Source organism: Actinia tenebrosa, unplaced genomic scaffold (genome assembly GCF_029948245.1).
Source record: "Actinia tenebrosa isolate PJP-AT-01 unplaced genomic scaffold, QUT_ActTen_1.0 PGA_scaffold12__29_contigs__length_12842862, whole genome shotgun sequence".
Taxonomy (NCBI): domain Eukaryota; kingdom Metazoa; phylum Cnidaria; class Anthozoa; order Actiniaria; family Actiniidae; genus Actinia; species Actinia tenebrosa.
In genome coordinates, this window is record NW_028292572.1 from 12,161,438 (window position 1) to 12,188,988 (window position 27,551).

Consider the following 27,551-nt stretch of genomic DNA (forward strand, 5'->3'; position numbering starts at 1 on the left):
CCTGTTTTAACCAAAAAAAAAAAATCAATGAAGGGGTGGGGAGGGAGGGGGTGCAATGCCATTCTTAATGATGAAGTAGGTATTTCGATCCAGCACTTTACACGCGATCCGCAACACGGGACTAAACACAAGTCTTAAGCTAAGAAAATCTTCATTCGATTATGTAAAAATCTCTTTATTGTCTTTTATATGCCTTTAAAATCATTCAAATTTACAACCAAAATAAATATTTTGTAATAACTATGTACATGTGTGTACTTTCGAATATCTGTCGATTTTGTTATTTTTAGACCATTGCATAAATAATCTCATTAATCCTAGCTTATTTCATTTCTTTTAATTTTCATGATAACCGACGAAATCCACCCCCCCCCTCCCCCCACAAAAAACACGATTGAAAATCTGGATCAAGTTTACTATAGATTGATACAATGACTCTTTATACGACCCCAAAGGTGTGGATACAGGGTGGAACATTGCGCGCAATATTGTAGGCACTGCTCCTGAATAAGGATCATTTTCTTCGGCAACATTGCCTGCAAAATGCGTCATGTGACATGGCTAGCAACATCGATTGCCTGCAACATTCCGCTCCATGTTGCACCTCGTGTCCGTAACTTTAACCCCGTCAATATTTAAGTAATCCTGAACATTGATATACAAAAAATATTTTGTCAACAAGAAAAACCTATTTTTGTCGATGTCGCAGCACGTCATGATAGCTGTAGTACTTATCAGGTGGCTGAGCTTTACAGAATCAAAGCCAATAGATAACATTGGTAAAGATCGTAGTATTACTCAGCTGAAGGGTTATGGCGCGCGCTTATAGTAGCATGGCAGGTCTACACAGACACATCCTGTGATGACAGAAACTTCACTCCTTGTGGAAGACTTCTTGTGACTCATCTATACAGTAACAGGAGCCTCTGGTTCATAGATGTCATGTTCACTGAAATCTTCTGACGAGAGTAGTTTCATTTCCTCTGACAGACGATATCTCTGGATAACTCGTTCTTGGTCACGTATCTTGCTTGCGAGCATTTTGGTTGCCATTTTCTGATGTGCAAGTGCTTCCATTTTGTCACTCAGCTAAGTAGGGGGAAAACAGAAAATAAGAAGCTTTTAACATCAGCAGCAGCAGCAACAGAATGAACATCATCGTGAGCAACATCAACGACATCTTCATTGTCATCGGGACAACTATCATCATCACCAACAATACTAGTACCACTAGTATCAGCAGCAACAGGATCAACATCACCTTCAGCAACATCATCATCATCTTCATCGTCAGTACAACCATCATTCTTCAGCAGCAACATGCTACATCCTTATCATCATCCTCATCGCCACCTGCATCGTCTTCAGCGACACCTTCACTCATTACAGCAACATCACCATTACCTATTACAGCCGCAACATCATGACCATCAACATCAACACCACCGACATCGTCATCGTCGCCAGAATCAATATCACCACCTAAGTCATCATCATCATCACCATAACACTAACCATGTCCACCAATCTTTGAATATAAGTCTGTCATCATCATCATCATCAACATAATACTAACCATGTCCACCAATCTTTGAACAAGTCTGTCATCATCATCATCAACATCATCATCATCAACATAACACTAACCATGTCCACCAATCTTTGAATATAAGTCTGTCATCATCATCATCATCATCATCAACATCATCATCATCAACATAACACTAACCATGTCCACCAATCTTTGAATAAGTCTGTCATCATCATCATCATCATCATCAACATAACACTAACCATGTCCACCAATCTTTGAACAAGTCTGTCATCACGTGTTCTCATTAACTTTATGAATTCCTCCTCGTTGCTGTCCATCGAGTTGGATTTGGATTCGAGTTGTTTCTTTTTCGGTAGCAACAGTGTTTTACTCCATGGCATAGACTTGTGCAATAATTCATTGATAATGGACGAGTTCTTGTTTAGTTGTTGGTCAAAAGCCATTCGATACGCGTCAGCAGTAAGGCGAGCTTCATCTTCGCTATCACGAGACACTTCCAACTATACAAACAACAAGATATCAAAAATCGTTGTACGGAAAACGCGACACAATTCTTATGGAGAAAATGGAACACTTATTGATTGATAAGAATAAATTTACTAAATTTGCAAATCAGTGATAAAACGGAAAACTACTGCTAAAGGAAACGTATCTGAGAAAGCCACGGAGAGTGGATGGAACGTGAAATTCCCAATCATTACTTTGGATTCAAACCAGCTTCAAATAACATGTAAGTAGAGATCCTTAAGTCTCTACCTTGATACGAGGATTTTTACTCAGGTTTCTCCAGTTTACCTCCTTCTGCAAAGCCTAAAACGCTATATTCCAATTCGATATATAAAGTGAGCTAGTCTTGCCTTGACTTTCATCAGCCCAGAGGTCGTTTCAGGGTTCGACCTGTGAATAAGCTATGCCCTGACTTAGATAGCCCAGAGCTTGTTTCAAAGTTCAATCTGTAACTTAGCCGTGCTCTGACGTTGTTCAGCCCAGAGGTTGTTTCGGAGTACCGATAACATTTAAAGGTTTTGTCTTGAAGGTAGTCAAAGTTGAGAGGATTTCACACACTTCTTAGTTTAGCGGCTATCAAACAACTAGTTTACTCACCTGCTTTTTCAGTCTTGCAAACTCTCTCTTGGCTTCTACAGCAGCTCTTGCACATCCACAAGGCTCCTGGTTGTGACCTCGGCACTGACATGCACCAAGAGTTGCCAGCTATTAGGAAATAAATGTGTTAATAATTGTCTTAAGTTCCCAAGAACTAGAGCTGTTTTCAGATGATTCATATTTTATCTCTTTTTTTTTTTCATTTAAGTGCGTTTTCTTGGAGATTTTCTAGGATTCTTTTTTGTATTTGTACTTCATTACTGTACATATGTACATAAGTACCTCAACAATAATTTCTTCACTTGAAAACGGTCCTTGTTCGTTTGGTGTCTCTGACTCCCCTGTGATTCTGTCTTTGACCTCTAGCGCTGCAGCTAGTTCATCACGCTCACGTATCAATGCTAAAAAGAAAACATTATTTCAATCATATCATATTTCATCTTTCAACGTAGGAGTTTTTAAGCACCTCAGTGACCATAAAGATGAAAGAATGGATTTGTCCATAGCCCTACAGCTTAATTATTTATTCTTTGGGTTTACTTTAAGATATGGAATCCTCCATGTTTAAGAAATGTGTGCAGGAAGTGACAAGCAATACATTGGTGGTTGCCCTTACGTTGCATGTGATTGTGCCTGCACTCTTAGTGATACAAACCTATCCTATCAAGTGCCAGCTTCCTGAGTTCATCAGATCTTGCATGCAGTGCAACAAGAAGAGCTGCATTTTCTGTTGCCACCCGGTCAAACCTTTGTGCCCATGTTTGTTCACTGTCCATAAGGTAACTCTGTTTTAATTCCAACTCCCATTGTAGCAAGTTAACATCCTATTTACCCGATAACAAGTAGAATAGTCCATTATTATAGCAAGTTAACATCCTATTTACAAATAACCAAGTACCCCAAGTAGCATGGTCCATTATTATAGCAAGTTAACATCCTATTCAGACAATAACAAGTACAGTTAACAATATATTGATAATTATCTATTGACATCATTTCTGGTCTGGTATGGAATTTTTACTAGCTGAGTCGCAAGTTCCAATATAGCAACGTAGTTTAAGCAAGGAAGGCATTGTTTGCCCTCCATTGAAGGTAGTAATCAGATTCATAAGGTTCATTCAGCCAGTTGATAACAAGCAATAGAATACTAGCACATGATGGGCAGTGTTTGCCTGTCATTAGATGGGTAACGAGATTCATGAGATTTATTCAGATAATATTGGTAATATCTAACTATGATCAACAAACTGATGCTATAGTTTGTAGTTTAGAAAATATTTCCATAATCCCTTGAAGGGGAATGACTTTATTAGGACTTACTTGTTCGAGCTGTTTGCTTGCTTCAAGGGCCTTCTTTGTCATCTTTCTATTCTGTGCTTGTTCAAGCCGAGACCGCATGTGGATTTCTTTCATAGCACCATATTTGTTAATCAGTTCTTTCTGGCAAAGCTCAAGGTTTTTGCTGAGCACTGATATTTCCTGCATCAAGAAAATAGAAAATATTTATTTTCTCTTTCTAATTTAATTATTTCATGAGAATTTATTATCACTATCACCACCATCATCAACATCATCACCAACATCCCTATCTTCACCAAAATCATCACGAGTGATCTGACACCTTTATTACTTTTACCTTTTGAAACTACTTTCACCACCACCAACATACGAACATCATCATCACCAATACTCCCACTACCAGCAACATCATCATCCATCATCATCAACGTCTAGACATGAAACCTTTAAATATTAATGATACCCTGAAACAGCCTCTGATCTGATCAAAGTCAGGGAATCATCTTCCTCATAATAATTCTCTTCAACAGAATCAACACTTTTATTATCAAAAATATAATAAGCAATAGCAGCACCCCCTTTCATCTCACCATCTTTAAGACTACATCATACACATCATCATCATCATTCTATCATCAACATCATGATTATCACCATCACCACCACAACCACCACCATCAACATCATCATTACCACCACCATCATCATCATCGCCACCACTACCATCATCATCACCTCAATCATCATCATTACCTCCACCAACACCATCATCATCACTACCATCAACATCATCATCATCACTAACACCACCACCACCATCATTCTATCACCATCATTCTATCAACAGCATTGTTCTACCTCTTTTGCCTTCTGTAGTTTATTCTGTAAATGTTTATAATCATGATCTTGAAAATAGTTCCATGTTTTCTCTGGAAAAAAAGAAAATACACTTCACATTCACTGATGTATGAGATTAAATAGCAAACGCAACAAATATTCCTGTGAATCGTGCACAAATATAGACACTATAAACTATTTAATATATTTATATAACATAGCAATAATAATACTAAAAATAAAAAATAAAACAAGTTGAGTGTTTGGGACTTTGATTTTTTTATGCTTATAATTTTATTTAAATTTATCAAACCATAGCTGTACATGTAGCGAATTAGCATTTTTTTCGTAATAAGAATAAATTTAAAGTTGCCTTCTTAAAAGAGGCAATATTTTTAAAAGTAAACAAGTATCTCTAGAATATACCTGAAGGTATATTTTTGTTTTGTCACTCCTACTTTAATCTTCAGGGTACCAGAAATAAAACAACTAAACTTTCTTTCTCGATATCAAACTATTTTAGAAAACGACAAAACATTCTCTTACCACGAACTGACATGGTTCTTCGTAAGGTGTCTTTATTTCCTTTACTAACATCATCCAATGCACTATCACTGTTTCTTCTTCGTCTTCCTTTCCAACTGTGGCCGGATGTTTGACATTTCTTACAGGAAGAATGAATAGTGCCACCAGCAGCAATCTTACCTTGGACGTTTTCTTTTTTCTTTAGCGAATCTCGACTCCGTGAAGTAATTTTTTCGATTAAGTTTGAGAAAGACCACGAACTCAACCGAGAGAGGATATCTTTAACAGCTTGTTCCTCGTGTATAAATGGTTTTTCTGTAGTATCAGGGCTTGGTGTACTGGGTAAAGATTGTGGTGTTTTGACCGTGTTTTCAAGTCCTTCATCAGCTGATTTGACGGGAAGTGGCGGCAAACCACCCGGTTTGAAGCCAAATCCAAGCCCCAAATCATCCGATTCTATAAAATCCCCGTCATCCAGAACATCACATGCTTCCATAAAGACTAATCTACCAGATCGCACAGGTAGTTAACGAGTATTTTGGAAGATAATACAAGATCATTCACAATCAAAATATTGTTTGTCCGCCATATTTGTTTGGAAATGGGCTTAGTAACCGTTCCTTACGATGACTTGCGCGTTCGCGTTACTCTCGTCATTATCTTCAATAAATTATCAATTTATTAATTATTAAAATATCTAAATATTTATTAATATACCAAAATCCCCTTAAATATTCCATTTTCCATTTTTCCATTAATATATCTAAATATGATTTAACTTGATATTTGCTTTATTCAGAAACCCATCCATTCAAAAGAAATGAAAAAGAAGTCCAGTAGAACCGAGGAGAAGAGAAATCCATGCTAACGTGGAGGTGAAGGTGAGCCTGCCGATTTTGAACACACATTGTCTATCTTTGACGTAAGCCGTAAACATCATGAGTTGAGCGCGTTCCTTGAAGAGATGACCTTCGCTAGTCCAGTAATCTGATGTAGTTTTGTTAATACGCGAGTAGAGTCCTGTTAAGCAAAATACACAAACACATAGCTTTACAAAGTGTCTAAAAAGCATGTTAAGGTAGCGCAAGGTATCATCAAAAATCATCAAAAGACGCGCGCAGATAGGAAATGTTTTAATATTTAGAATTTCAAATGCTTAGTTTATAGAAATGACAGGAAATGGTGACGGAGTTAGCATTGCCATTTAGCAATAAAGCCGCGGGTTACATGGCAAAACAACAGAAATTTTATCCTTTGGAAATGAAATATCTTTTTGTTTTCTACCCTACAACCAATATGGCTGCCGTAAGGTCCTCCTCAAATTTTCTTTTTAATTTTTCTAATTTTTCTTTTTCTTGTATAAACAAAATTTATAATTGGATAAGCATATTGCCATAATCTTTACCTCCACACGTGTCTGTGATGTAGGCCGCACAGCAACACGGGAACAAAAACATATAAATATGCGTCACCAGAAACACGCTTACGTAAGCAAGTTTAAATGGATCTCTTGAATAGGTGAATTCCTCCGAGATATAAATGACTCCGATCAGACACGTCGCACCATAGAAAAACCAGTGCATGACGAACCAGGGACAGTAGGCTGATACAGTATCTGAAACGATTGCACATAGTTCTTCGTGGTATCGCACGACAATATCAAAGTTATTTTGGTTTGAATTTTGTCCCACGTTGGTAGTAAGGGTTGATCCGTAACTTACAGGGGTTAATCTTTCAATTTTTTCTGCTTCATTTGTTTGTCCACGTGGGTCTTCACTTTGATTCCTTTCCAAGTCTCGTTCTGCTGTTGGCACCTCAAGGTTGGCCTGTCGTGGTTCTGTCCCACCCAAAGGGACCCCTCAACCTTCTTCATCTTGCCTTCCAGAATTTCCAGTTGCAGCATCATTTGGCCTCAATTGCTGTGGAATTTTTATTTCCATTTGCCGTATTCTTCGTATTGTATCATCTGCCAAGGTTCCTATTGGGTGTGATTGAATAATTTACAGTCGTCATATTCCTTAAATCAAATACTACTTAGACAGTACAACGTCATTATGTCAGCCCGCTCTCATATAATTTGCACTTTTTTTAAAGACTTCCGTATTCACAAATTTATTTTCAATCCTGGTTTTTCAATCGACACAAACACAAGTGCATGAAGGAGTCGGGCTGAGCATCCTCGTCCTGCGCTTCCCCTCACGTGATCCCATTTTGTTCCCTGTGAACCACAGCAGACTGACATAATTAGAAATTATTTCAAACATAAAAAAAAGAAAAAAGAATAAAGAATAAAGAACACAGAATACAAGAGATTATTATCACATACACCCTGGTATTTGCGATGGAAGAGTGAAGGGAGCAAGAGTGGAGTAGCGATAGTCCACTCGACTCTCACTAATGGGGTCTCGGGGTCGACTCCTCTAGTCGACTTGCGATCACATGTGCATCACATGTCAGTAGAGTTTGTAAGGTATCTCCCTTGTTTGTAAGGGTTTTTATCAGGTTCTTCAGTTTTCTTCCCTCCACAGGCTACCCAGCTAAATTTTAACTCGATCTGTGAGTTAGTCACGCCTTGTCGTTTTACTTACCCAGGGCAAGAGAAGAAATGGCAAAGACGTGACAGCCAATAATAGCAGCCCACTGAGCTATAAACTGTACAGCAACACCAAGAATCATCAGGTAAAAATACCATCCATCCTTGGGCTGATCGCGAACCAAATAATAAAACAATCCAACAGCTGACAAGAACAGCACTGTTAAAATAAACTGTGATAAAAAGATCAACATGACCTGTATGTTTGATAAGTCATCGTGTAATGCATCTGATGGCCCGATGGCTTTGTTACCGTACTTCCGTTTTCGCCTCATGAGCATCAACGAAATCAGTAATAAAGTGTACGAAAACAGGCCTCCAATGGATGCCAATGTGTATACAGTATTAGAAGTCTTGCGGAAAGACGAGTGATGAGCCGAGGCATTGGCTGGGAGTTGATCTTTTTCCAGTCGTTTTTCAAGAAATCCGCAGTCAAATGCTGGACATCCACAGACGACAAACAAATCATACACGAGCTGGAAAACACAAATTAGCGCCAAGAAAAAGCTGAAGATTAATCCCCAGCCAGTAGGTTTCCACAGACACAGTGTTGCACAAACACACTGTAATATTTTCTTGGCTTTTTTGTGTTTACCGAAGTGTTCATTGGTACGTTGTTGCCGGAAGTCGCTTTGAGGTGAACGAGTAAGTGGATTGTTTTCAGTTGGAGATTCACTACTCTCTCTGCCTAAACAACAACCCATTTCTAGTGGAACAGATTGAGCTCAAGACAAATCTGGTTACAAAAGTCCAATTTAATAATGAGAGCGATTTTGCTCGGGATTGTGATATTTATAACGACCCCATCATGTGACTTCTTGCTCGGTTTCTCAGAATTTCACCTTCACCACAGGGAGTCCACATGTTTTGTAAAAGTTATTAGCTTCCTGTCCTTGACTTTAATAACATTTTACTTCCGGTTTCAGTCACAAGGGCTTTCAGTTGCAAGAGTTTATTTAGATATTAAACTAACTATTAAATCTTGAGAAACTGAAATATAAAACCTGCAATTCTCCTCCCTACCCTACCTACTCTTAATTTTCTAAGGAAGATGGTATCGGGAGGCTATGCAAGGAAAAATGTTCCTCCTCGTAACAAGCAAAAAAAGGGTGTCGACCCAGCTACCTTGGTGGAAGGACAGCTGGATTGGGGATATAAAATATCAAATGAGCGACTACGGGAAATAACAAATTCCAGTTCCATCCAGGATTATTGCCATGTCCAACATCTTAAATATACATGGCCCATGTTTGTCACATGGAGAATGATGCCCTCCAGAAACAGGTCCTTCTTGATAAAAGGACGTCCACCTCAAGAGTTTGGAAGCGAGTTGAGGATCTCCTCCAGATAGATCCAATGCAAGCCAGAAAAATGATGATGGACAAAACCAAGTAAACATCTGCTCAGAGGACGTTTCCCGGAACAGTTGTGCCCTAAGGCCAGGGAAGGGCCGAGAGGGAAAAACTGATAATGATGATGACTTTTCCTACCCCGTGAAAAAGATGCATTCCATACGACCACTGAGAAAGAAAAAAGCTTTTACTTCACTATTTAGGTGCATAGAGATGAAACGCTTACATGAATAATATGAAATTCCTAACTGCCATGGGAAGTAAAGGCCAAAAAAACTCTAAGACTCGCGAATAAAAAAAAAGAATAATCTCCAATAAAACAAGATTTTTTTCCCTCTATTTTATCTTCACCTTTCATTTTCATCTAAAATAAAGAATGGCAGCTTCGCTTTTAGGCACGCCCAAATTTATATACTTTTATGCATATGTTGAAGTCGGACACTGCAGGCAAGCTTCAGTTTCTCCTGTACGTAAAAACTATGATCAAAATGATCAGTTCCCTTACATGCAAATATTCACTGCAGTCTGCTGAGTAAGCTGCACAATTCTTACCATCCATGAGTGGCAATTCAGAGAAACGGTTGTGATTCCTCATAATGTCTAAAAAATAAGCTTACGAAGGAGAGGCACTACCACATCCACTGCCACATTTCGAAAAAAAGGCAAAAATGCTTTCCAGGTCGAGGAAAGAAAGACCTCTTGCTGTTCATCGTTCAAAGGAATCGAAGTACATTCGTCATCATAATCATCGTCTCTCCTTACATTAACGGTTGAACCACCGACCATCAGCCGGTTCTTGTTGATGCGGTACATGCCAATTCTTGCAGAGGACTTCATCACATCGTAACACTGGATCCACAGATCAGAAATCCAGTTTTCTCGATCAGGTAGACGCATGGACTTTACCTTGTTCCCCACAGGAATCACTGGAATACAGACTTTTGGGTCGACGCCAACTGATGCAAAGTATTCATTAAACTGCTTCTTCCATTCTTCAAGCTGCGATTGGAAATATTCTAACTCGTCTTCCCCATCAGGGTCTTCAACCTTGTTCGCAAAAGTCAGAGCCACTACAGCATGCTTCCACGCGTCCTTCCCAAACTCGTCTGTCAGTATTCGAATGGCTTTCTTGTCTGCGTCATAGAATCTTGTCTCGTCCATCCTGACACAGTAGATCATCAAAGCAATGTCCTTGATGTTGTCCTTCATGTCTTGTATGTACTGGTCTTCATTACTCGTTCCGTCTTGTAACCCAGGAGAATCCCATACTTTAATGGCGACATTTTCGATGGTAACGTCATAAAACTGTACTCTGCATTTACATGGGTCTTTCTTTATATGGCCTTCTTTAGCGACTTTTCGACCAACGAGAGCATTCACAAGACGAGATTTTCCAACCCCAGTTTTACCAGTGATCAATAGGTTTAACTCCAGGGGATTCTCGCTAGAATTCCAGTTTTTGAAAAGATTTTCAATTTTCTGAAGCTGACCATCTGATAACGCTTCAGCCATATTTTCCTAACGAGCAATAACTTTATTTAAGACTGAATATATATTCTGGAACCCATATACTTGGAAGTCAACAGGGTCAATATACAAAAAGGGCATGCGCGTTGCATACTTGACATTCTTAGAATTCATACGTTTGATGTTTGTCATCTTGGAGAGACAGAAGGAAAACAGAGGATGAACATATATACGTATTACTCGTACATCGAGGCAAGGGCACTAGGACACCGAATGTGGTTGAATTTTATAGGTTTTCAGTTTTCCCTTTCGATTATTTGAATTAAAATAACGTTATACTTGTTTACTTATCTTGTGTCCGTGTTCCTTCGTTCGCTGTCATAATGCAGACGTTTTCTTCCAAAGGTCAAACGGTTTGAATAGCAGATGAGCGTTACTTCTTTAACGGCCGTTCCGTACTTGACTCTGTACTATACCAACAATAACGCGACCGCGCGATGCTCCTTACGTCAGTAATATTCAACCGTCCAGAGTTAATATGGTTAATCAAATTCACCTTCAGTTCCATATAGAGCCCCGGGGTAGGCTACTAGCCTGATTGCCATTGTTCTCTCGTCTGCTCGCTTAATCCAATTATTTTGAAAGGTGGGGTGGCAAACCATATTAACTCTGGACGGTTGAATATTACTCACGTTATAAGGAGCATCGCGCGGTCGCGTATACTGTCAGTATAATAGAAACTAAACTATTAAATACTATTAAATCAGGGGCGGATCCGGGAATTTGTTCAGGGAGGGGTGCTGCGCACAAAGGTAACCCAGGGAGGGGTGTACCCCTTAGAATCAAAGGGAAAAGCATTATTTTGTATTGGTTATCTTCGAAGTATTGGGTCACAAAGTCGAACCAGGGAGGGGTGCGCACCCCCTGTACCCCTCCCCTGGATCCGCCACTGTTAAATTTAACTATGCAAAGTTTATCAATTTATCATAACCTTTTTATTCCAAACAAGAACCTCAGCTTGACAAGAAATAATTAAAAATGAATGTTGGTAATGAAATGAAATGTTTTAGGAGATATTTTTGAAGATAAAAATCGGTTCAAGGTTTGTCATCTTAGTCGCCGGGTATGTGATTTCAAGCCGATCGGTTGATTGGATGCTCGATGTTCTAGCTCAATATCAGCATCGAGTCTGTGTTGCATTACAGTGTTCCTTCAAGAGTTCGACATTCATCAGCACTGTCTAGCTACATACATTGTATTACTCAGTGTGAATGAGCTTTCCTAATACTTAGGTATTTGTGATACACAAATGAAAGATGGTGTACTTGACAGAAACTGAGAAAAGTATATCTAGTACAAAATGACATGACGGGCAAAGTTTTTGTAAGATCAGAAAGCCATACATTGTCGGATCTCACGACTTGCATTTATACACAATCTAAATATGTCGTCTCTCTCACAAGCAAATTGATAAATAACTGTCCCGAGTAGACATTGCATGTTTGCTAACTTTTTTGGGGGGGAGGGGTGGGGGGGGGGGGAGATCTTTTTGGGCGGTGTTGTTTTCAACTTCCTAACATTTCTAACCTTCAAAGTACTGACCTCCAAAGTACTCCCATAATTTATCGATTAAATATTTTACTACCGCCAAAGGCTGAGTCCGCTGAGACTGGCTTGCTTGATGTTGGCTTTCATATGCTCCAGCGTCTAATGTGGTTCTTGATTCTAAGGCCTTCACAAGCCGTTGGCTGTCGATGCGGTACATAAAAAGTGTTGAAGAAGAAGGCTTCATGACTCGGCGACACTCGATCCACAGATCAGAAAGCCAGTTTTCTCGATCAGGTAGACGCATGGACTTTAACTTGTTCCCCACAGGAATCACTGGAACACAGACTTCCGGGTCGACGCCAACTGATGCAAAGTATTCTTTAAACTGCTTCTTCCATTCTTCAAGCTGGGATTAGAAATATTCTAACTTGTCTTCCCCATCAGGGTCTTCAACCTTGTTCGCAAAAGTCAAAGCCACTACAGCATGCTTCCACACTTCCTTCCCAAACTCCTCTGTCAGTATTCGGATGGCTTTCTTGTCTGCGTCATATAATCTTGCCTCGTCCATTCTGACACAGTAGATCATCAAAGCAATGTCCTTGATGTTGTGCCTCATGTCTTGTATGTACTGGTCTTCATTACTCGTTCCGTCTTGTAATCCAGGAGAATCCCAAACTTTAACAGCAACATTTTCGATGGTAGTTTCATACGGAGTTGATTTACACGCATCTTTCTTAGTAATATTTCTATCAACGAGAGCGTTTTCAAGACGAAACTTCCCAACCCCAGTTTTACCGGTGACTAATGTATTGAAGAATATGCGGTCTTTATTCTTGTCGAGTAGGTGTTCAGTCTCCATACTATCAGTAGAAGTAGAACCTGCAGCCATCGTTCAGAGCGGAATCAAGGTTGGGAGAAGCTGGGTTCATAACACAAGTAAACACCACACCGCGCACGCGCACTGACGACAATATTTTCGGAGAATTGAGTTGCGTGTAAAATACCCAGGTCCCAGAGGCTCGACGATTTTTCTCCCGGCCAAGTATATTTTGAGCCGCGAAGCGGTGAGCTAGTTGCGAAGCAGCGAGTCCTGCTTCGCGGCTCAAAATATACGTGGCCGGGAGAAAAATCGTCGAGCCTCTGGGACCAGGACATGTAATATAAAGCTTTTTTCGATTGGTTGATCAAAAATTTTGTAACTCTTTCGACTGTTCAGTTTCCAAAGGTTTTTATTCCAGAGAACTAAAATTCTCTACAATCAATTCGATGTAAATAAATGTGGAGGTTATTAGTTCATGATGAAAATAACTGTGACATCACTAGCACCTATTATTCACGCGCAAATGTTTTTCAAGTAATATTTCAAAGCTGACAATGAGGATTGGACGGGATTTCAATTCCAAGCAATGAGTTTCAGTCTAACTGGAACTAATTGCGCCGACTTGAAATCCCGTCCAGTCCGATACTGGAGGCTTTGAAATGACTTCTCATGCTCATTAATTATTCGACTTGGAGTAACTGGAACAAAATTAATTCAGTCCTAGGACTGAATTAATTTTGTTCCAGATACTACAGACTGAATTCAGTCCTTTCACAGGACTTTACCAGGTTTCAAGTAACGTCATGTGACCCAAAAATGGCCTATTGGTTGGCTTGTTTCCTCATGAATTATTAATGATGATCAGAAGGGTAGAACACCCCCAGCTGCTGCATGTAACAAAAACAAGACTTCCAGTCGACAGTGTGTGCATACCTGTGTTTGATGCAACAAAGGGTAGGTCCTTCAACTGAGAAATATTCTTCGGCCTTGGTAAACTAGCACCCTTCAACTGTCGTGTAATAATTTATTTTTTTATAATAATACAAGCCTAATCAAACCCAACTAGGGATATTTCATACAAGTTATTTATGTACAAAACAAGAAAGGAAAATCAATAAATTTGTTTTCAACCAAATATTTTCCAGCAAAACCAGTTAAACTAATTGAAACAACTTTTCATGGGTCTTGAGGTAATCTTTCGTATTTGTTTTTAGGTATAGGCAACATTGCCTGCAATATTGAAGTTTCTCCTTATCTCCATCCAAGAGACCTTTTGCAAGGTGGATATAAAAATGTATATACGATAACTTCAAACCTCTGATAAAAAAAACCGAAATAACTATGGTATAAAATCCTAGCTGAACAAGCATTTCAAGTTAAATTTTCTTATTCATTCCAGATCGAATAATTGCATTGAATCAAATGGATCATAGTATGAAGGTGAAGTGCATATTGATGGCGTCATCAAGATCAACCAATTTGATTGGATAAGTGTGATAACGAGCTATCTGATTGGTTAAATGCATTCCAGTGATTCAGCCAATCACCATCCCGTATAAACAGGATGATTTCTTACGAGCAATCTTTCTTCTTCATTCACACGCCTGAAATAAAACAGTAAATTATACACCGTGAAAAGATGAAAAAACTTACTGACGTTTCGGACGCTAGTCCTTCGTCCGACGAAGGACTAGAGTCCGAAACGTCAGTAAGTTTTTTCATTTTCACGGTGTATAATTTACCTTTTTATCATTACTGTTTGATTAGAAACGCCGACGCAGCTCACACTAGTTTTTAGCTAGTTATATCTTTTTGAAATAAAACAGGTGTTTTGACCGTGTTTTCAAGTCTTTCATCAGCTGATTTGACGGGAAGTGGCGGCAAACCACCCGGTTTGAAGCCAAATCCAAGCCCCAAATCATCCGATTCTATAAAATCCCCGTCATCCAGAACATCACATGCTTCCATAAAGACTAATCTACCAGATCGCACAGGTGGTTAGCGAGTATTTTTGAAGATAATACAACATCCTTTACAATCAAAATATTGTTTGTCCGCCATATTTGTTTGGAAATGGGCTTAGTAACCGTTCCTTACGGTGACTTGCGCGTTCGTGTTACTCTCGTCATTATCTTCAATAAACTATCAATTTATTAATTATTAAAATATCTAAATATTTATTAATATACCAAAATCCCCTTAAATATTCCATTTTCCATTTTTCCATTAATATATCTAAATATGATTTAACTTGATATTTGCTTTATTCAGAACAAAAGAAAAATAAAAAATGAAGGCGAACAGAAACCCATCCATTCAAAAGAAATGAAAAAGAAGTCCAGTAGAGCCGAGGAGAAGAGAGATCCATGCTAACGTGGAGGTGAAGGTGAGCCTGCCGATTTTGAACACACATTGTCTATCTTTGGCGTAAGCCGTAAACATCATGAGTTGAGCGCGTTCCTTGAAGAGATGACCTTCGCTAGTCCAGTAATCTGATGTAGTTTTGTTAATACGTGAATAGAGTCCTGTTAAGCAAAATACAAAAACACATAGCTTTACAAAGTGTCTAAAAAGCATGTTAAGGTAGCTCAAGCACAAAATTTATAATTGGATAAGCATATTGCCATAATCTTTACCTCCACACGTGTCTGTGATGTAGGCCGCACAGCAACACGGGAACAAAAACATATAAATATGCGTCACCAGAAACACGCTTACGTAAGCAAGTTTAAATGGATCTCTTGAATAGGTGAATTCCTCCGAGATATAAATGACTCCGATCAGACACGTCGCACCATAGAAAAACCAGTGCATGACGAACCAGGGACAGTAGGCTGATACAGTATCTGAAACGATTGCACATAGTTCTTCGTGGTATCGCACGACAATATCAAAGTTATTTTGGTTTGAATTTTGTCCCACGTTGGTAGTAAGGGTTGATCCGTAACTTACAGGGGTTAATCTTTCAATTTTTTCTGCTTCATTTGTTTGTCCACGTGGGTCTTCACTTTGATTCCTTTCCAAGTCTCGTTCTGCTGTTGGCACCTCAAGGTTGGCCTGTCGTGGTTCTGTCCCACCCAAAGGGACCCCTCAACCTTCTTCATCTTGCCTTCCAGAATTTCCAGTTGCAGCATCATTTGGCCTCAATTGCTGTGGAATTTTTATTTCCATTTGCCGTATTCTTCGTATTGTATCATCTGCCAAGGTTCCTATTGGGTGTGATTGAATAATTTACAGTCGTCATATTCCTTAAATCAAATACTACTTAGACAGTACAACGTCATTATGTCAGCCCGCTCTCATATAATTTGCACTTTTTTTAAAGACTTCCGTATTCACAAATTTATTTTCAATCCTGGTTTTTCAATCGACACAAACACAAGTGCATGAAGGAGTCGGGCTGAGCATCCTCGTCCTGCGCTTCCCCTCACGTGATCCCATTTTGTTCCCTGTGAACCACAGCAGACTGACATAATTAGAAATTATTTCAAACATAAAAAAAAGAAAAAAGAATAAAGAATAAAGAACACAGAATACAAGAGATTATTATCACATACACCCTGGTATTTGCGATGGAAGAGTGAAGGGAGCAAGAGTGGAGTAGCGATAGTCCACTCGACTCTCACTAATGGGGTCTCGGGGTCGACTCCTCTAGTCGACTTGCGATCACATGTGCATCACATGTCAGTAGAGTTTGTAAGGTATCTCCCTTGTTTGTAAGGGTTTTTATCAGGTTCTTCAGTTTTCTTCCCTCCACAGGCTACCCAGCTAAATTTTAACTCGATCTGTGAGTTAGTCACGCCTTGTCGTTTTACTTACCCAGGGCAAGAGAAGAAATGGCAAAGACGTGACAGCCAATAATAGCAGCCCACTAAGCTATAAACTGTACAGCAACACCAAGAATCATCAGGTAAAAATACCATCCATCCTTGGGCTGATCGCGAACCAAATAATAAAACAATCCAACAGCTGACAAGAACAGCACTGTTAAAATAAACTGTGATAAAAAGATCAACATGACCTGTATGTTTGATAAGTCATCGTGTAATGCATCTGATGGCCCGATGGCTTTGTTACCGTACTTCCGTTTTCGCCTCATGAGCATCAACGAAATCAGTAATAAAGTGTACGAAAACAGGCCTCCAATGGATGCCAATGTGTATACAGTATTAGAAGTCTTGCGGAAAGACGAGTGATGAGCCGAGGCATTGGCTGGGAGTTGATCTTTTTCCAGTCGTTTTTCAAGAAATCCGCAGTCAAATGCTGGACATCCACAGACGACAAACAAATCATACACGAGCTGGAAAACACAAATTAGCGCCAAGAAAAAGCTGAAGATTAATCCCCAGCCAGTAGGTTTCCACAGACACAGTGTTGCACAAACACACTGTAATATTTTCTTGGCTTTTTTGTGTTTACCGAAGTGTTCATTGGTACGTTGTTGCCGGAAGTCGCTTTGAGGTGAACGAGTAAGTGGATTGTTTTCAGTTGGAGATTCACTACTCTCTCTGCCTAAACAACAACCCATTTCTAGTGGAACAGATTGAGCTCAAGACAAATCTGGTTACAAAAGTCCAATTTAATAATGAGAGCGATTTTGCTCGGGATTGTGATATTTATAACGACCCCATCATGTGACTTCTTGCTCGGTTTCTCAGAATTTCACCTTCACCACAGGGAGTCCACATGTTTTGTAAAAGTTATTAGCTTCCTGTCCTTGACTTTAATAACATTTTACTTCCGGTTTCAGTCACAAGGGCTTTCAGTTGCAAGAGTTTATTTAGATATTAAACTAACTATTAAATCTTGAGAAACTGAAATATAAAACCTGCAATTCTCCTCCCTACCCTACCTACTCTTAATTTTCTAAGGAAGATGGTATCGGGAGGCTATGCAAGGAAAAATGTTCCTCCTCGTAACAAGCAAAAAAAGGGTGTCGACCCAGCTACCTTGGTGGAAGGACAGCTGGATTGGGGATATAAAATATCAAATGAGCGACTACGGGAAATAACAAATTCCAGTTCCATCCAGGATTATTGCCATGTCCAACATCTTAAATATACATGGCCCATGTTTGTCACATGGAGAATGATGCCCTCCAGAAACAGGTCCTTCTTGATAAAAGGACGTCCACCTCAAGAGTTTGGAAGCGAGTTGAGGATCTCCTCCAGATAGATCCAATGCAAGCCAGAAAAATGATGATGGACAAAACCAAGTAAACATCTGCTCAGAGGACGTTTCCCGGAACAGTTGTGCCCTAAGGCCAGGGAAGGGCCGAGAGGGAAAAACTGATAATGATGATGACTTTTCCTACCCCGTGAAAAAGATGCATTCCATACGACCACTGAGAAAGAAAAAAGCTTTTACTTCACTATTTAGGTGCATAGAGATGAAACGCTTACATGAATAATATGAAATTCCTAACTGCCATGGGAAGTAAAGGCCAAAAAAACTCTAAGACTCGCGAATAAAAAAAAAGAATAATCTCCAATAAAACAAGATTTTTTTCCCTCTATTTTATCTTCACCTTTCATTTTCATCTAAAATAAAGAATGGCAGCTTCGCTTTTAGGCACGCCCAAATTTATATACTTTTATGCATATGTTGAAGTCGGACACTGCAGGCAAGCTTCAGTTTCTCCTGTACGTAAAAACTATGATCAAAATGATCAGTTCCCTTACATGCAAATATTCACTGCAGTCTGCTGAGTAAGCTGCACAATTCTTACCATCCATGAGTGGCAATTCAGAGAAACGGTTGTGATTCCTCATAATGTCTAAAAAATAAGCTTACGAAGGAGAGGCACTACCACATCCACTGCCACATTTCGAAAAAAAGGCAAAAATGCTTTCCAGGTCGAGGAAAGAAAGACCTCTTGCTGTTCATCGTTCAAAGGAATCGAAGTACATTCGTCATCATAATCATCGTCTCTCCTTACATTAACGGTTGAACCACCGACCATCAGCCGGTTCTTGTTGATGCGGTACATGCCAATTCTTGCAGAGGACTTCATCACATCGTAACACTGGATCCACAGATCAGAAATCCAGTTTTCTCGATCAGGTAGACGCATGGACTTTACCTTGTTCCCCACAGGAATCACTGGAATACAGACTTTTGGGTCGACGCCAACTGATGCAAAGTATTCATTAAACTGCTTCTTCCATTCTTCAAGCTGCGATTGGAAATATTCTAACTCGTCTTCCCCATCAGGGTCTTCAACCTTGTTCGCAAAAGTCAGAGCCACTACAGCATGCTTCCACGCGTCCTTCCCAAACTCGTCTGTCAGTATTCGAATGGCTTTCTTGTCTGCGTCATAGAATCTTGTCTCGTCCATCCTGACACAGTAGATCATCAAAGCAATGTCCTTGATGTTGTCCTTCATGTCTTGTATGTACTGGTCTTCATTACTCGTTCCGTCTTGTAACCCAGGAGAATCCCATACTTTAATGGCGACATTTTCGATGGTAACGTCATAAAACTGTACTCTGCATTTACATGGGTCTTTCTTTATATGGCCTTCTTTAGCGACTTTTCGACCAACGAGAGCATTCACAAGACGAGATTTTCCAACCCCAGTTTTACCAGTGATCAATAGGTTTAACTCCAGGGGATTCTCGCTAGAATTCCAGTTTTTGAAAAGATTTTCAATTTTCTGAAGCTGACCATCTGATAACGCTTCAGCCATATTTTCCTAACGAGCAATAACTTTATTTAAGACTGAATATATATTCTGGAACCCATATACTTGGAAGTCAACAGGGTCAATATACAAAAAGGGCATGCGCGTTGCATACTTGACATTCTTAGAATTCATACGTTTGATGTTTGTCATCTTGGAGAGACAGAAGGAAAACAGAGGATGAACATATATACGTATTACTCGTACATCGAGGCAAGGGCACTAGGACACCGAATGTGGTTGAATTTTATAGGTTTTCAGTTTTCCCTTTCGATTATTTGAATTAAAATAACGTTATACTTGTTTACTTATCTTGTGTCCGTGTTCCTTCGTTCGCTGTCATAATGCAGACGTTTTCTTCCAAAGGTCAAACGGTTTGAATAGCAGATGAGCGTTACTTCTTTAACGGCCGTTCCGTACTTGACTCTGTACTATACCAACAATAACGCGACCGCGCGATGCTCCTTACGTCAGTAATATTCAACCGTCCAGAGTTAATATGGTTAATCAAATTCACCTTCAGTTCCATATAGAGCCCCGGGGTAGGCTACTAGCCTGATTGCCATTGTTCTCTCGTCTGCTCGCTTAATCCAATTATTTTGAAAGGTGGGGTGGCAAACCATATTAACTCTGGACGGTTGAATATTACTCACGTTATAAGGAGCATCGCGCGGTCGCGTATACTGTCAGTATAATAGAAACTAAACTATTAAATACTATTAAATCAGGGGCGGATCCGGGAATTTGTTCAGGGAGGGGTGCTGCGCACAAAGGTAACCCAGGGAGGGGTGTACCCCTTAGAATCAAAGGGAAAAGCATTATTTTGTATTGGTTATCTTCGAAGTATTGGGTCACAAAGTCGAACCAGGGAGGGGTGCGCACCCCCTGTACCCCTCCCCTGGATCCGCCACTGTTAAATTTAACTATGCAAAGTTTATCAATTTATCATAACCTTTTTATTCCAAACAAGAACCTCAGCTTGACAAGAAATAATTAAAAATGAATGTTGGTAATGAAATGAAATGTTTTAGGAGATATTTTTGAAGATAAAAATCGGTTCAAGGTTTGTCATCTTAGTCGCCGGGTATGTGATTTCAAGCCGATCGGTTGATTGGATGCTCGATGTTCTAGCTCAATATCAGCATCGAGTCTGTGTTGCATTACAGTGTTCCTTCAAGAGTTCGACATTCATCAGCACTGTCTAGCTACATACATTGTATTACTCAGTGTGAATGAGCTTTCCTAATACTTAGGTATTTGTGATACACAAATGAAAGATGGTGTACTTGACAGAAACTGAGAAAAGTATATCTAGTACAAAATGACATGACGGGCAAAGTTTTTGTAAGATCAGAAAGCCATACATTGTCGGATCTCACGACTTGCATTTATACACAATCTAAATATGTCGTCTCTCTCACAAGCAAATTGATAAATAACTGTCCCGAGTAGACATTGCATGTTTGCTAACTTTTTTGGGGGGGAGGGGTGGGGGGGGGGAGATCTTTTTGGGCGGTGTTGTTTTCAACTTCCTAACATTTCTAACCTTCAAAGTACTGACCTCCAAAGTACTCCCATAATTTATCGATTAAATATTTTACTACCGCCAAAGGCTGAGTCCGCTGAGACTGGCTTGCTTGATGTTGGCTTTCATATGCTCCAGCGTCTAATGTGGTTCTTGATTCTAAGGCCTTCACAAGCCGTTGGCTGTCGATGCGGTACATAAAAAGTGTTGAAGAAGAAGGCTTCATGACTCGGCGACACTCGATCCACAGATCAGAAAGCCAGTTTTCTCGATCAGGTAGACGCATGGACTTTAACTTGTTCCCCACAGGAATCACTGGAACACAGACTTCCGGGTCGACGCCAACTGATGCAAAGTATTCTTTAAACTGCTTCTTCCATTCTTCAAGCTGGGATTAGAAATATTCTAACTTGTCTTCCCCATCAGGGTCTTCAACCTTGTTCGCAAAAGTCAAAGCCACTACAGCATGCTTCCACACTTCCTTCCCAAACTCCTCTGTCAGTATTCGGATGGCTTTCTTGTCTGCGTCATATAATCTTGCCTCGTCCATTCTGACACAGTAGATCATCAAAGCAATGTCCTTGATGTTGTGCCTCATGTCTTGTATGTACTGGTCTTCATTACTCGTTCCGTCTTGTAATCCAGGAGAATCCCAAACTTTAACAGCAACATTTTCGATGGTAGTTTCATACGGAGTTGATTTACACGCATCTTTCTTAGTAATATTTCTATCAACGAGAGCGTTTTCAAGACGAAACTTCCCAACCCCAGTTTTACCGGTGACTAATGTATTGAAGAATATGCGGTCTTTATTCTTGTCGAGTAGGTGTTCAGTCTCCATACTATCAGTAGAAGTAGAACCTGCAGCCATCGTTCAGAGCGGAATCAAGGTTGGGAGAAGCTGGGTTCATAACACAAGTAAACACCACACCGCGCACGCGCACTGACGACAATATTTTCGGAGAATTGAGTTGCGTGTAAAATACCCAGGTCCCAGAGGCTCGACGATTTTTCTCCCGGCCAAGTATATTTTGAGCCGCGAAGCGGTGAGCTAGTTGCGAAGCAGCGAGTCCTGCTTCGCGGCTCAAAATATACGTGGCCGGGAGAAAAATCGTCGAGCCTCTGGGACCAGGACATGTAATATAAAGCTTTTTTCGATTGGTTGATCAAAAATTTTGTAACTCTTTCGACTGTTCAGTTTCCAAAGGTTTTTATTCCAGAGAACTAAAATTCTCTACAATCAATTCGATGTAAATAAATGTGGAGGTTATTAGTTCATGATGAAAATAACTGTGACATCACTAGCACCTATTATTCACGCGCAAATGTTTTTCAAGTAATATTTCAAAGCTGACAATGAGGATTGGACGGGATTTCAATTCCAAGCAATGAGTTTCAGTCTAACTGGAACTAATTGCGCCGACTTGAAATCCCGTCCAGTCCGATACTGGAGGCTTTGAAATGACTTCTCATGCTCATTAATTATTCGACTTGGAGTAACTGGAACAAAATTAATTCAGTCCTAGGACTGAATTAATTTTGTTCCAGATACTACAGACTGAATTCAGTCCTTTCACAGGACTTTACCAGGTTTCAAGTAACGTCATGTGACCCAAAAATGGCCTATTGGTTGGCTTGTTTCCTCATGAATTATTAATGATGATCAGAAGGGTAGAACACCCCCAGCTGCTGCATGTAACAAAAACAAGACTTCCAGTCGACAGTGTGTGCATACCTGTGTTTGATGCAACAAAGGGTAGGTCCTTCAACTGAGAAATATTCTTCGGCCTTGGTAAACTAGCACCCTTCAACTGTCGTGTAATAATTTATTTTTTTATAATAATACAAGCCTAATCAAACCCAACTAGGGATATTTCATACAAGTTATTTATGTACAAAACAAGAAAGGAAAATCAATAAATTTGTTTTCAACCAAATATTTTCCAGCAAAACCAGTTAAACTAATTGAAACAACTTTTCATGGGTCTTGAGGTAATCTTTCGTATTTGTTTTTAGGTATAGGCAACATTGCCTGCAATATTGAAGTTTCTCCTTATCTCCATCCAAGAGACCTTTTGCAAGGTGGATATAAAAATGTATATACGATAACTTCAAACCTCTGATAAAAAAAACCGAAATAACTATGGTATAAAATCCTAGCTGAACAAGCATTTCAAGTTAAATTTTCTTATTCATTCCAGATCGAATAATTGCATTGAATCAAATGGATCATAGTATGAAGGTGAAGTGCATATTGATGGCGTCATCAAGATCAACCAATTTGATTGGATAAGTGTGATAACGAGCTATCTGATTGGTTAAATGCATTCCAGTGATTCAGCCAATCACCATCCCGTATAAACAGGATGATTTCTTACGAGCAATCTTTCTTCTTCATTCACACGCCTGAAATAAAACAGTAAATTATACACCGTGAAAAGATGAAAAAACTTACTGACGTTTCGGACGCTAGTCCTTCGTCCGACGAAGGACTAGAGTCCGAAACGTCAGTAAGTTTTTTCATTTTCACGGTGTATAATTTACCTTTTTATCATTACTGTTTGATTAGAAACGCCGACGCAGCTCACACTAGTTTTTAGCTAGTTATATCTTTTTGAAATAAAACAGGTGTTTTGACCGTGTTTTCAAGTCTTTCATCAGCTGATTTGACGGGAAGTGGCGGCAAACCACCCGGTTTGAAGCCAAATCCAAGCCCCAAATCATCCGATTCTATAAAATCCCCGTCATCCAGAACATCACATGCTTCCATAAAGACTAATCTACCAGATCGCACAGGTGGTTAGCGAGTATTTTTGAAGATAATACAACATCCTTTACAATCAAAATATTGTTTGTCCGCCATATTTGTTTGGAAATGGGCTTAGTAACCGTTCCTTACGGTGACTTGCGCGTTCGTGTTACTCTCGTCATTATCTTCAATAAACTATCAATTTATTAATTATTAAAATATCTAAATATTTATTAATATACCAAAATCCCCTTAAATATTCCATTTTCCATTTTTCCATTAATATATCTAAATATGATTTAACTTGATATTTGCTTTATTCAGAACAAAAGAAAAATAAAAAATGAAGGCGAACAGAAACCCATCCATTCAAAAGAAATGAAAAAGAAGTCCAGTAGAGCCGAGGAGAAGAGAGATCCATGCTAACGTGGAGGTGAAGGTGAGCCTGCCGATTTTGAACACACATTGTCTATCTTTGGCGTAAGCCGTAAACATCATGAGTTGAGCGCGTTCCTTGAAGAGATGACCTTCGCTAGTCCAGTAATCTGATGTAGTTTTGTTAATACGTGAATAGAGTCCTGTTAAGCAAAATACAAAAACACATAGCTTTACAAAGTGTCTAAAAAGCATGTTAAGGTAGCTCAAGCACAAAATTTATAATTGGATAAGCATATTGCCATAATCTTTACCTCCACACGTGTCTGTGATGTAGGCCGCACAGCAACACGGGAACAAAAACATATAAATATGCGTCACCAGAAACACGCTTACGTAAGCAAGTTTAAATGGATCTCTTGAATAGGTGAATTCCTCCGAGATATAAATGACTCCGATCAGACACGTCGCACCATAGAAAAACCAGTGCATGACGAACCAGGGACAGTAGGCTGATACAGTATCTGAAACGATTGCACATAGTTCTTCGTGGTATCGCACGACAATATCAAAGTTATTTTGGTTTGAATTTTGTCCCACGTTGGTAGTAAGGGTTGATCCGTAACTTACAGGGGTTAATCTTTCAATTTTTTCTGCTTCATTTGTTTGTCCACGTGGGTCTTCACTTTGATTCCTTTCCAAGTCTCGTTCTGCTGTTGGCACCTCAAGGTTGGCCTGTCGTGGTTCTGTCCCACCCAAAGGGACCCCTCAACCTTCTTCATCTTGCCTTCCAGAATTTCCAGTTGCAGCATCATTTGGCCTCAATTGCTGTGGAATTTTTATTTCCATTTGCCGTATTCTTCGTATTGTATCATCTGCCAAGGTTCCTATTGGGTGTGATTGAATAATTTACAGTCGTCATATTCCTTAAATCAAATACTACTTAGACAGTACAACGTCATTATGTCAGCCCGCTCTCATATAATTTGCACTTTTTTTAAAGACTTCCGTATTCACAAATTTATTTTCAATCCTGGTTTTTCAATCGACACAAACACAAGTGCATGAAGGAGTCGGGCTGAGCATCCTCGTCCTGCGCTTCCCCTCACGTGATCCCATTTTGTTCCCTGTGAACCACAGCAGACTGACATAATTAGAAATTATTTCAAACATAAAAAAAAGAAAAAAGAATAAAGAATAAAGAACACAGAATACAAGAGATTATTATCACATACACCCTGGTATTTGCGATGGAAGAGTGAAGGGAGCAAGAGTGGAGTAGCGATAGTCCACTCGACTCTCACTAATGGGGTCTCGGGGTCGACTCCTCTAGTCGACTTGCGATCACATGTGCATCACATGTCAGTAGAGTTTGTAAGGTATCTCCCTTGTTTGTAAGGGTTTTTATCAGGTTCTTCAGTTTTCTTCCCTCCACAGGCTACCCAGCTAAATTTTAACTCGATCTGTGAGTTAGTCACGCCTTGTCGTTTTACTTACCCAGGGCAAGAGAAGAAATGGCAAAGACGTGACAGCCAATAATAGCAGCCCACTAAGCTATAAACTGTACAGCAACACCAAGAATCATCAGGTAAAAATACCATCCATCCTTGGGCTGATCGCGAACCAAATAATAAAACAATCCAACAGCTGACAAGAACAGCACTGTTAAAATAAACTGTGATAAAAAGATCAACATGACCTGTATGTTTGATAAGTCATCGTGTAATGCATCTGATGGCCCGATGGCTTTGTTACCGTACTTCCGTTTTCGCCTCATGAGCATCAACGAAATCAGTAATAAAGTGTACGAAAACAGGCCTCCAATGGATGCCAATGTGTATACAGTATTAGAAGTCTTGCGGAAAGACGAGTGATGAGCCGAGGCATTGGCTGGGAGTTGATCTTTTTCCAGTCGTTTTTCAAGAAATCCGCAGTCAAATGCTGGACATCCACAGACGACAAACAAATCATACACGAGCTGGAAAACACAAATTAGCGCCAAGAAAAAGCTGAAGATTAATCCCCAGCCAGTAGGTTTCCACAGACACAGTGTTGCACAAACACACTGTAATATTTTCTTGGCTTTTTTGTGTTTACCGAAGTGTTCATTGGTACGTTGTTGCCGGAAGTCGCTTTGAGGTGAACGAGTAAGTGGATTGTTTTCAGTTGGAGATTCACTACTCTCTCTGCCTAAACAACAACCCATTTCTAGTGGAACAGATTGAGCTCAAGACAAATCTGGTTACAAAAGTCCAATTTAATAATGAGAGCGATTTTGCTCGGGATTGTGATATTTATAACGACCCCATCATGTGACTTCTTGCTCGGTTTCTCAGAATTTCACCTTCACCACAGGGAGTCCACATGTTTTGTAAAAGTTATTAGCTTCCTGTCCTTGACTTTAATAACATTTTACTTCCGGTTTCAGTCACAAGGGCTTTCAGTTGCAAGAGTTTATTTAGATATTAAACTAACTATTAAATCTTGAGAAACTGAAATATAAAACCTGCAATTCTCCTCCCTACCCTACCTACTCTTAATTTTCTAAGGAAGATGGTATCGGGAGGCTATGCAAGGAAAAATGTTCCTCCTCGCAACAGCCGAAAAAAGGGTGTCGACCCAGCTACCTTGGTGGAAGGACAGCTGGATTGGGGATATAAAATATCAAATGAGCGACTACGGGAAATCACAAAATCCAGTTCCATCCAGGATTATTGCCATGTCCAACATCTTAAATATAAACCCTAGTCAAACATTTGCCACAGACCAGAATATACATGGCCCATGTTTGTCACATGGAGAATGACGCCCTCCAGAAACAGGCCCTTTTTGATAAAAGGACGTCCACCTCAAGAGTTTGGAAGCGAGTTGAGGATCTCCTCCAGATAGATCCAATGCAAGCCAGAAAAATGATGATGGACAAAACCAAGTAAACATCTGCTCAGAGGACGTTTCCCGGAGCAGTTGTGCCCTAAGGCCAGGGACGGGCCGAGAGGGAAAAACTGATAATGATGATGACTTTTCCTACCCCGTGAAAAAGATGCATTCCATACGACCACTGAGAAAGAAAAAAGCTTTTACTTCACTATTTAGGTGCATAGGGATGAAACGCTTACATGA

General features: G+C 39.7%; 5 protein-coding genes and 1 pseudogene across 6 annotated transcripts in view; 1 reads left to right on the top strand and 5 right to left on the bottom strand.

Annotated features, from left to right (window-relative positions):
- Positions 1–159: 159 nt before the first annotated feature.
- Positions 160–5,948, bottom strand: LOC116295752 (coiled-coil domain-containing protein 125). Its single transcript, XM_031703666.2, has 8 exons — positions 5,342–5,948; positions 4,817–4,887; positions 3,980–4,138; positions 3,315–3,483; positions 2,942–3,060; positions 2,660–2,767; positions 1,795–2,055; positions 160–1,089 (listed from the first exon to the last, which is right to left on the bottom strand). The coding sequence occupies exons 1-8, from the start codon at positions 5,814–5,816 to the stop codon at positions 907–909; spliced, it is 1,545 nt and encodes a 514-aa protein (XP_031559526.2). The 5' UTR covers positions 5,817–5,948; the 3' UTR covers positions 160–906.
- Positions 5,949–6,131: 183 nt separating this feature from the next.
- LOC116295725 (uncharacterized) lies at positions 6,132–9,328 on the bottom strand. Its single transcript, XM_031703633.2, has 3 exons — positions 7,909–9,328; positions 6,726–7,178; positions 6,132–6,340 (listed from the first exon to the last, which is right to left on the bottom strand). Exons 1-3 carry the CDS (start codon positions 8,615–8,617, stop codon positions 6,132–6,134), a joined length of 1,371 nt encoding a protein of 456 aa, XP_031559493.2. The 5' UTR covers positions 8,618–9,328.
- Positions 9,329–9,438: 110 nt separating this feature from the next.
- LOC148912270 (uncharacterized) lies at positions 9,439–11,046 on the bottom strand. The gene has a single exon (XM_089028017.1). It carries the CDS (start codon positions 10,775–10,777, stop codon positions 9,866–9,868), a length of 912 nt encoding a protein of 303 aa, XP_088884143.1. The 5' UTR covers positions 10,778–11,046; the 3' UTR covers positions 9,439–9,865.
- Positions 11,047–15,342: 4,296 nt separating this feature from the next.
- On the bottom strand, positions 15,343–18,339 carry LOC148912271 (uncharacterized; annotated as a pseudogene).
- A 6,012-nt stretch (positions 18,340–24,351) lies between these two features.
- LOC148912272 (uncharacterized) lies at positions 24,352–25,093 on the bottom strand. Its single transcript, XM_089028018.1, has 2 exons — positions 24,746–25,093; positions 24,352–24,634 (listed from the first exon to the last, which is right to left on the bottom strand). Exons 1-2 carry the CDS (start codon positions 24,921–24,923, stop codon positions 24,426–24,428), a joined length of 387 nt encoding a protein of 128 aa, XP_088884144.1. The 5' UTR covers positions 24,924–25,093; the 3' UTR covers positions 24,352–24,425.
- Positions 24,393–27,551, top strand: part of LOC116295756 (uncharacterized) — a 30,520-nt gene continuing 27,361 nt past the window's right edge. Inside the window, exon 1 of one of the 2 annotated variants that reach the window (XM_089028013.1) lies at positions 24,393–24,495. The gene's annotated coding sequence lies outside the window, so the exon portion shown is untranslated. The remainder of the gene's footprint in view (positions 24,496–27,551) is intronic. The other variant, XM_089028012.1, reaches the window with a different exon arrangement.

Bases quoted from the DNA above. Each gene is read 5' to 3' on its own strand.
- LOC116295752 (XM_031703666.2), bottom strand. From the start codon at position 5,816: ATGGAAGCATGTGATGTTCTGGATGACGGGGATTTTATAGAATCGGAT. The intron at 4,139-4,816 runs GTAGAACAATGC...TTCTTGATGCAG, and splicing joins AACTACAGAAGGCAAAAGAG to GAAATATCAGTGCTCAGCAA. The intron at 1,090-1,794 runs GTTAGTGTTATG...CCCCCTACTTAG, and splicing joins TTCAAAGATTGGTGGACATG to CTGAGTGACAAAATGGAAGC.
- LOC116295725 (XM_031703633.2), bottom strand. From the start codon at position 8,617: ATGGGTTGTTGTTTAGGCAGAGAGAGTAGTGAATCTCCAACTGAAAAC. The intron at 7,179-7,908 runs GTAAGTAAAACG...AAGAAGGTTGAG, and splicing joins CATTTCTTCTCTTGCCCTGG to GGGTCCCTTTGGGTGGGACA. The intron at 6,341-6,725 runs GTAAAGATTATG...TTTGCTTAACAG, and splicing joins CATCACAGACACGTGTGGAG to GACTCTACTCGCGTATTAAC.
- LOC148912270 (XM_089028017.1), bottom strand. From the start codon at position 10,777: ATGGCTGAAGCGTTATCAGATGGTCAGCTTCAGAAAATTGAAAATCTT.
- LOC148912272 (XM_089028018.1), bottom strand. From the start codon at position 24,923: ATGCACTGGTTTTTCTATGGTGCGACGTGTCTGATCGGAGTCATTTAT. The intron at 24,635-24,745 runs GTAAAGATTATG...TTTGCTTAACAG, and splicing joins CATCACAGACACGTGTGGAG to GACTCTATTCACGTATTAAC.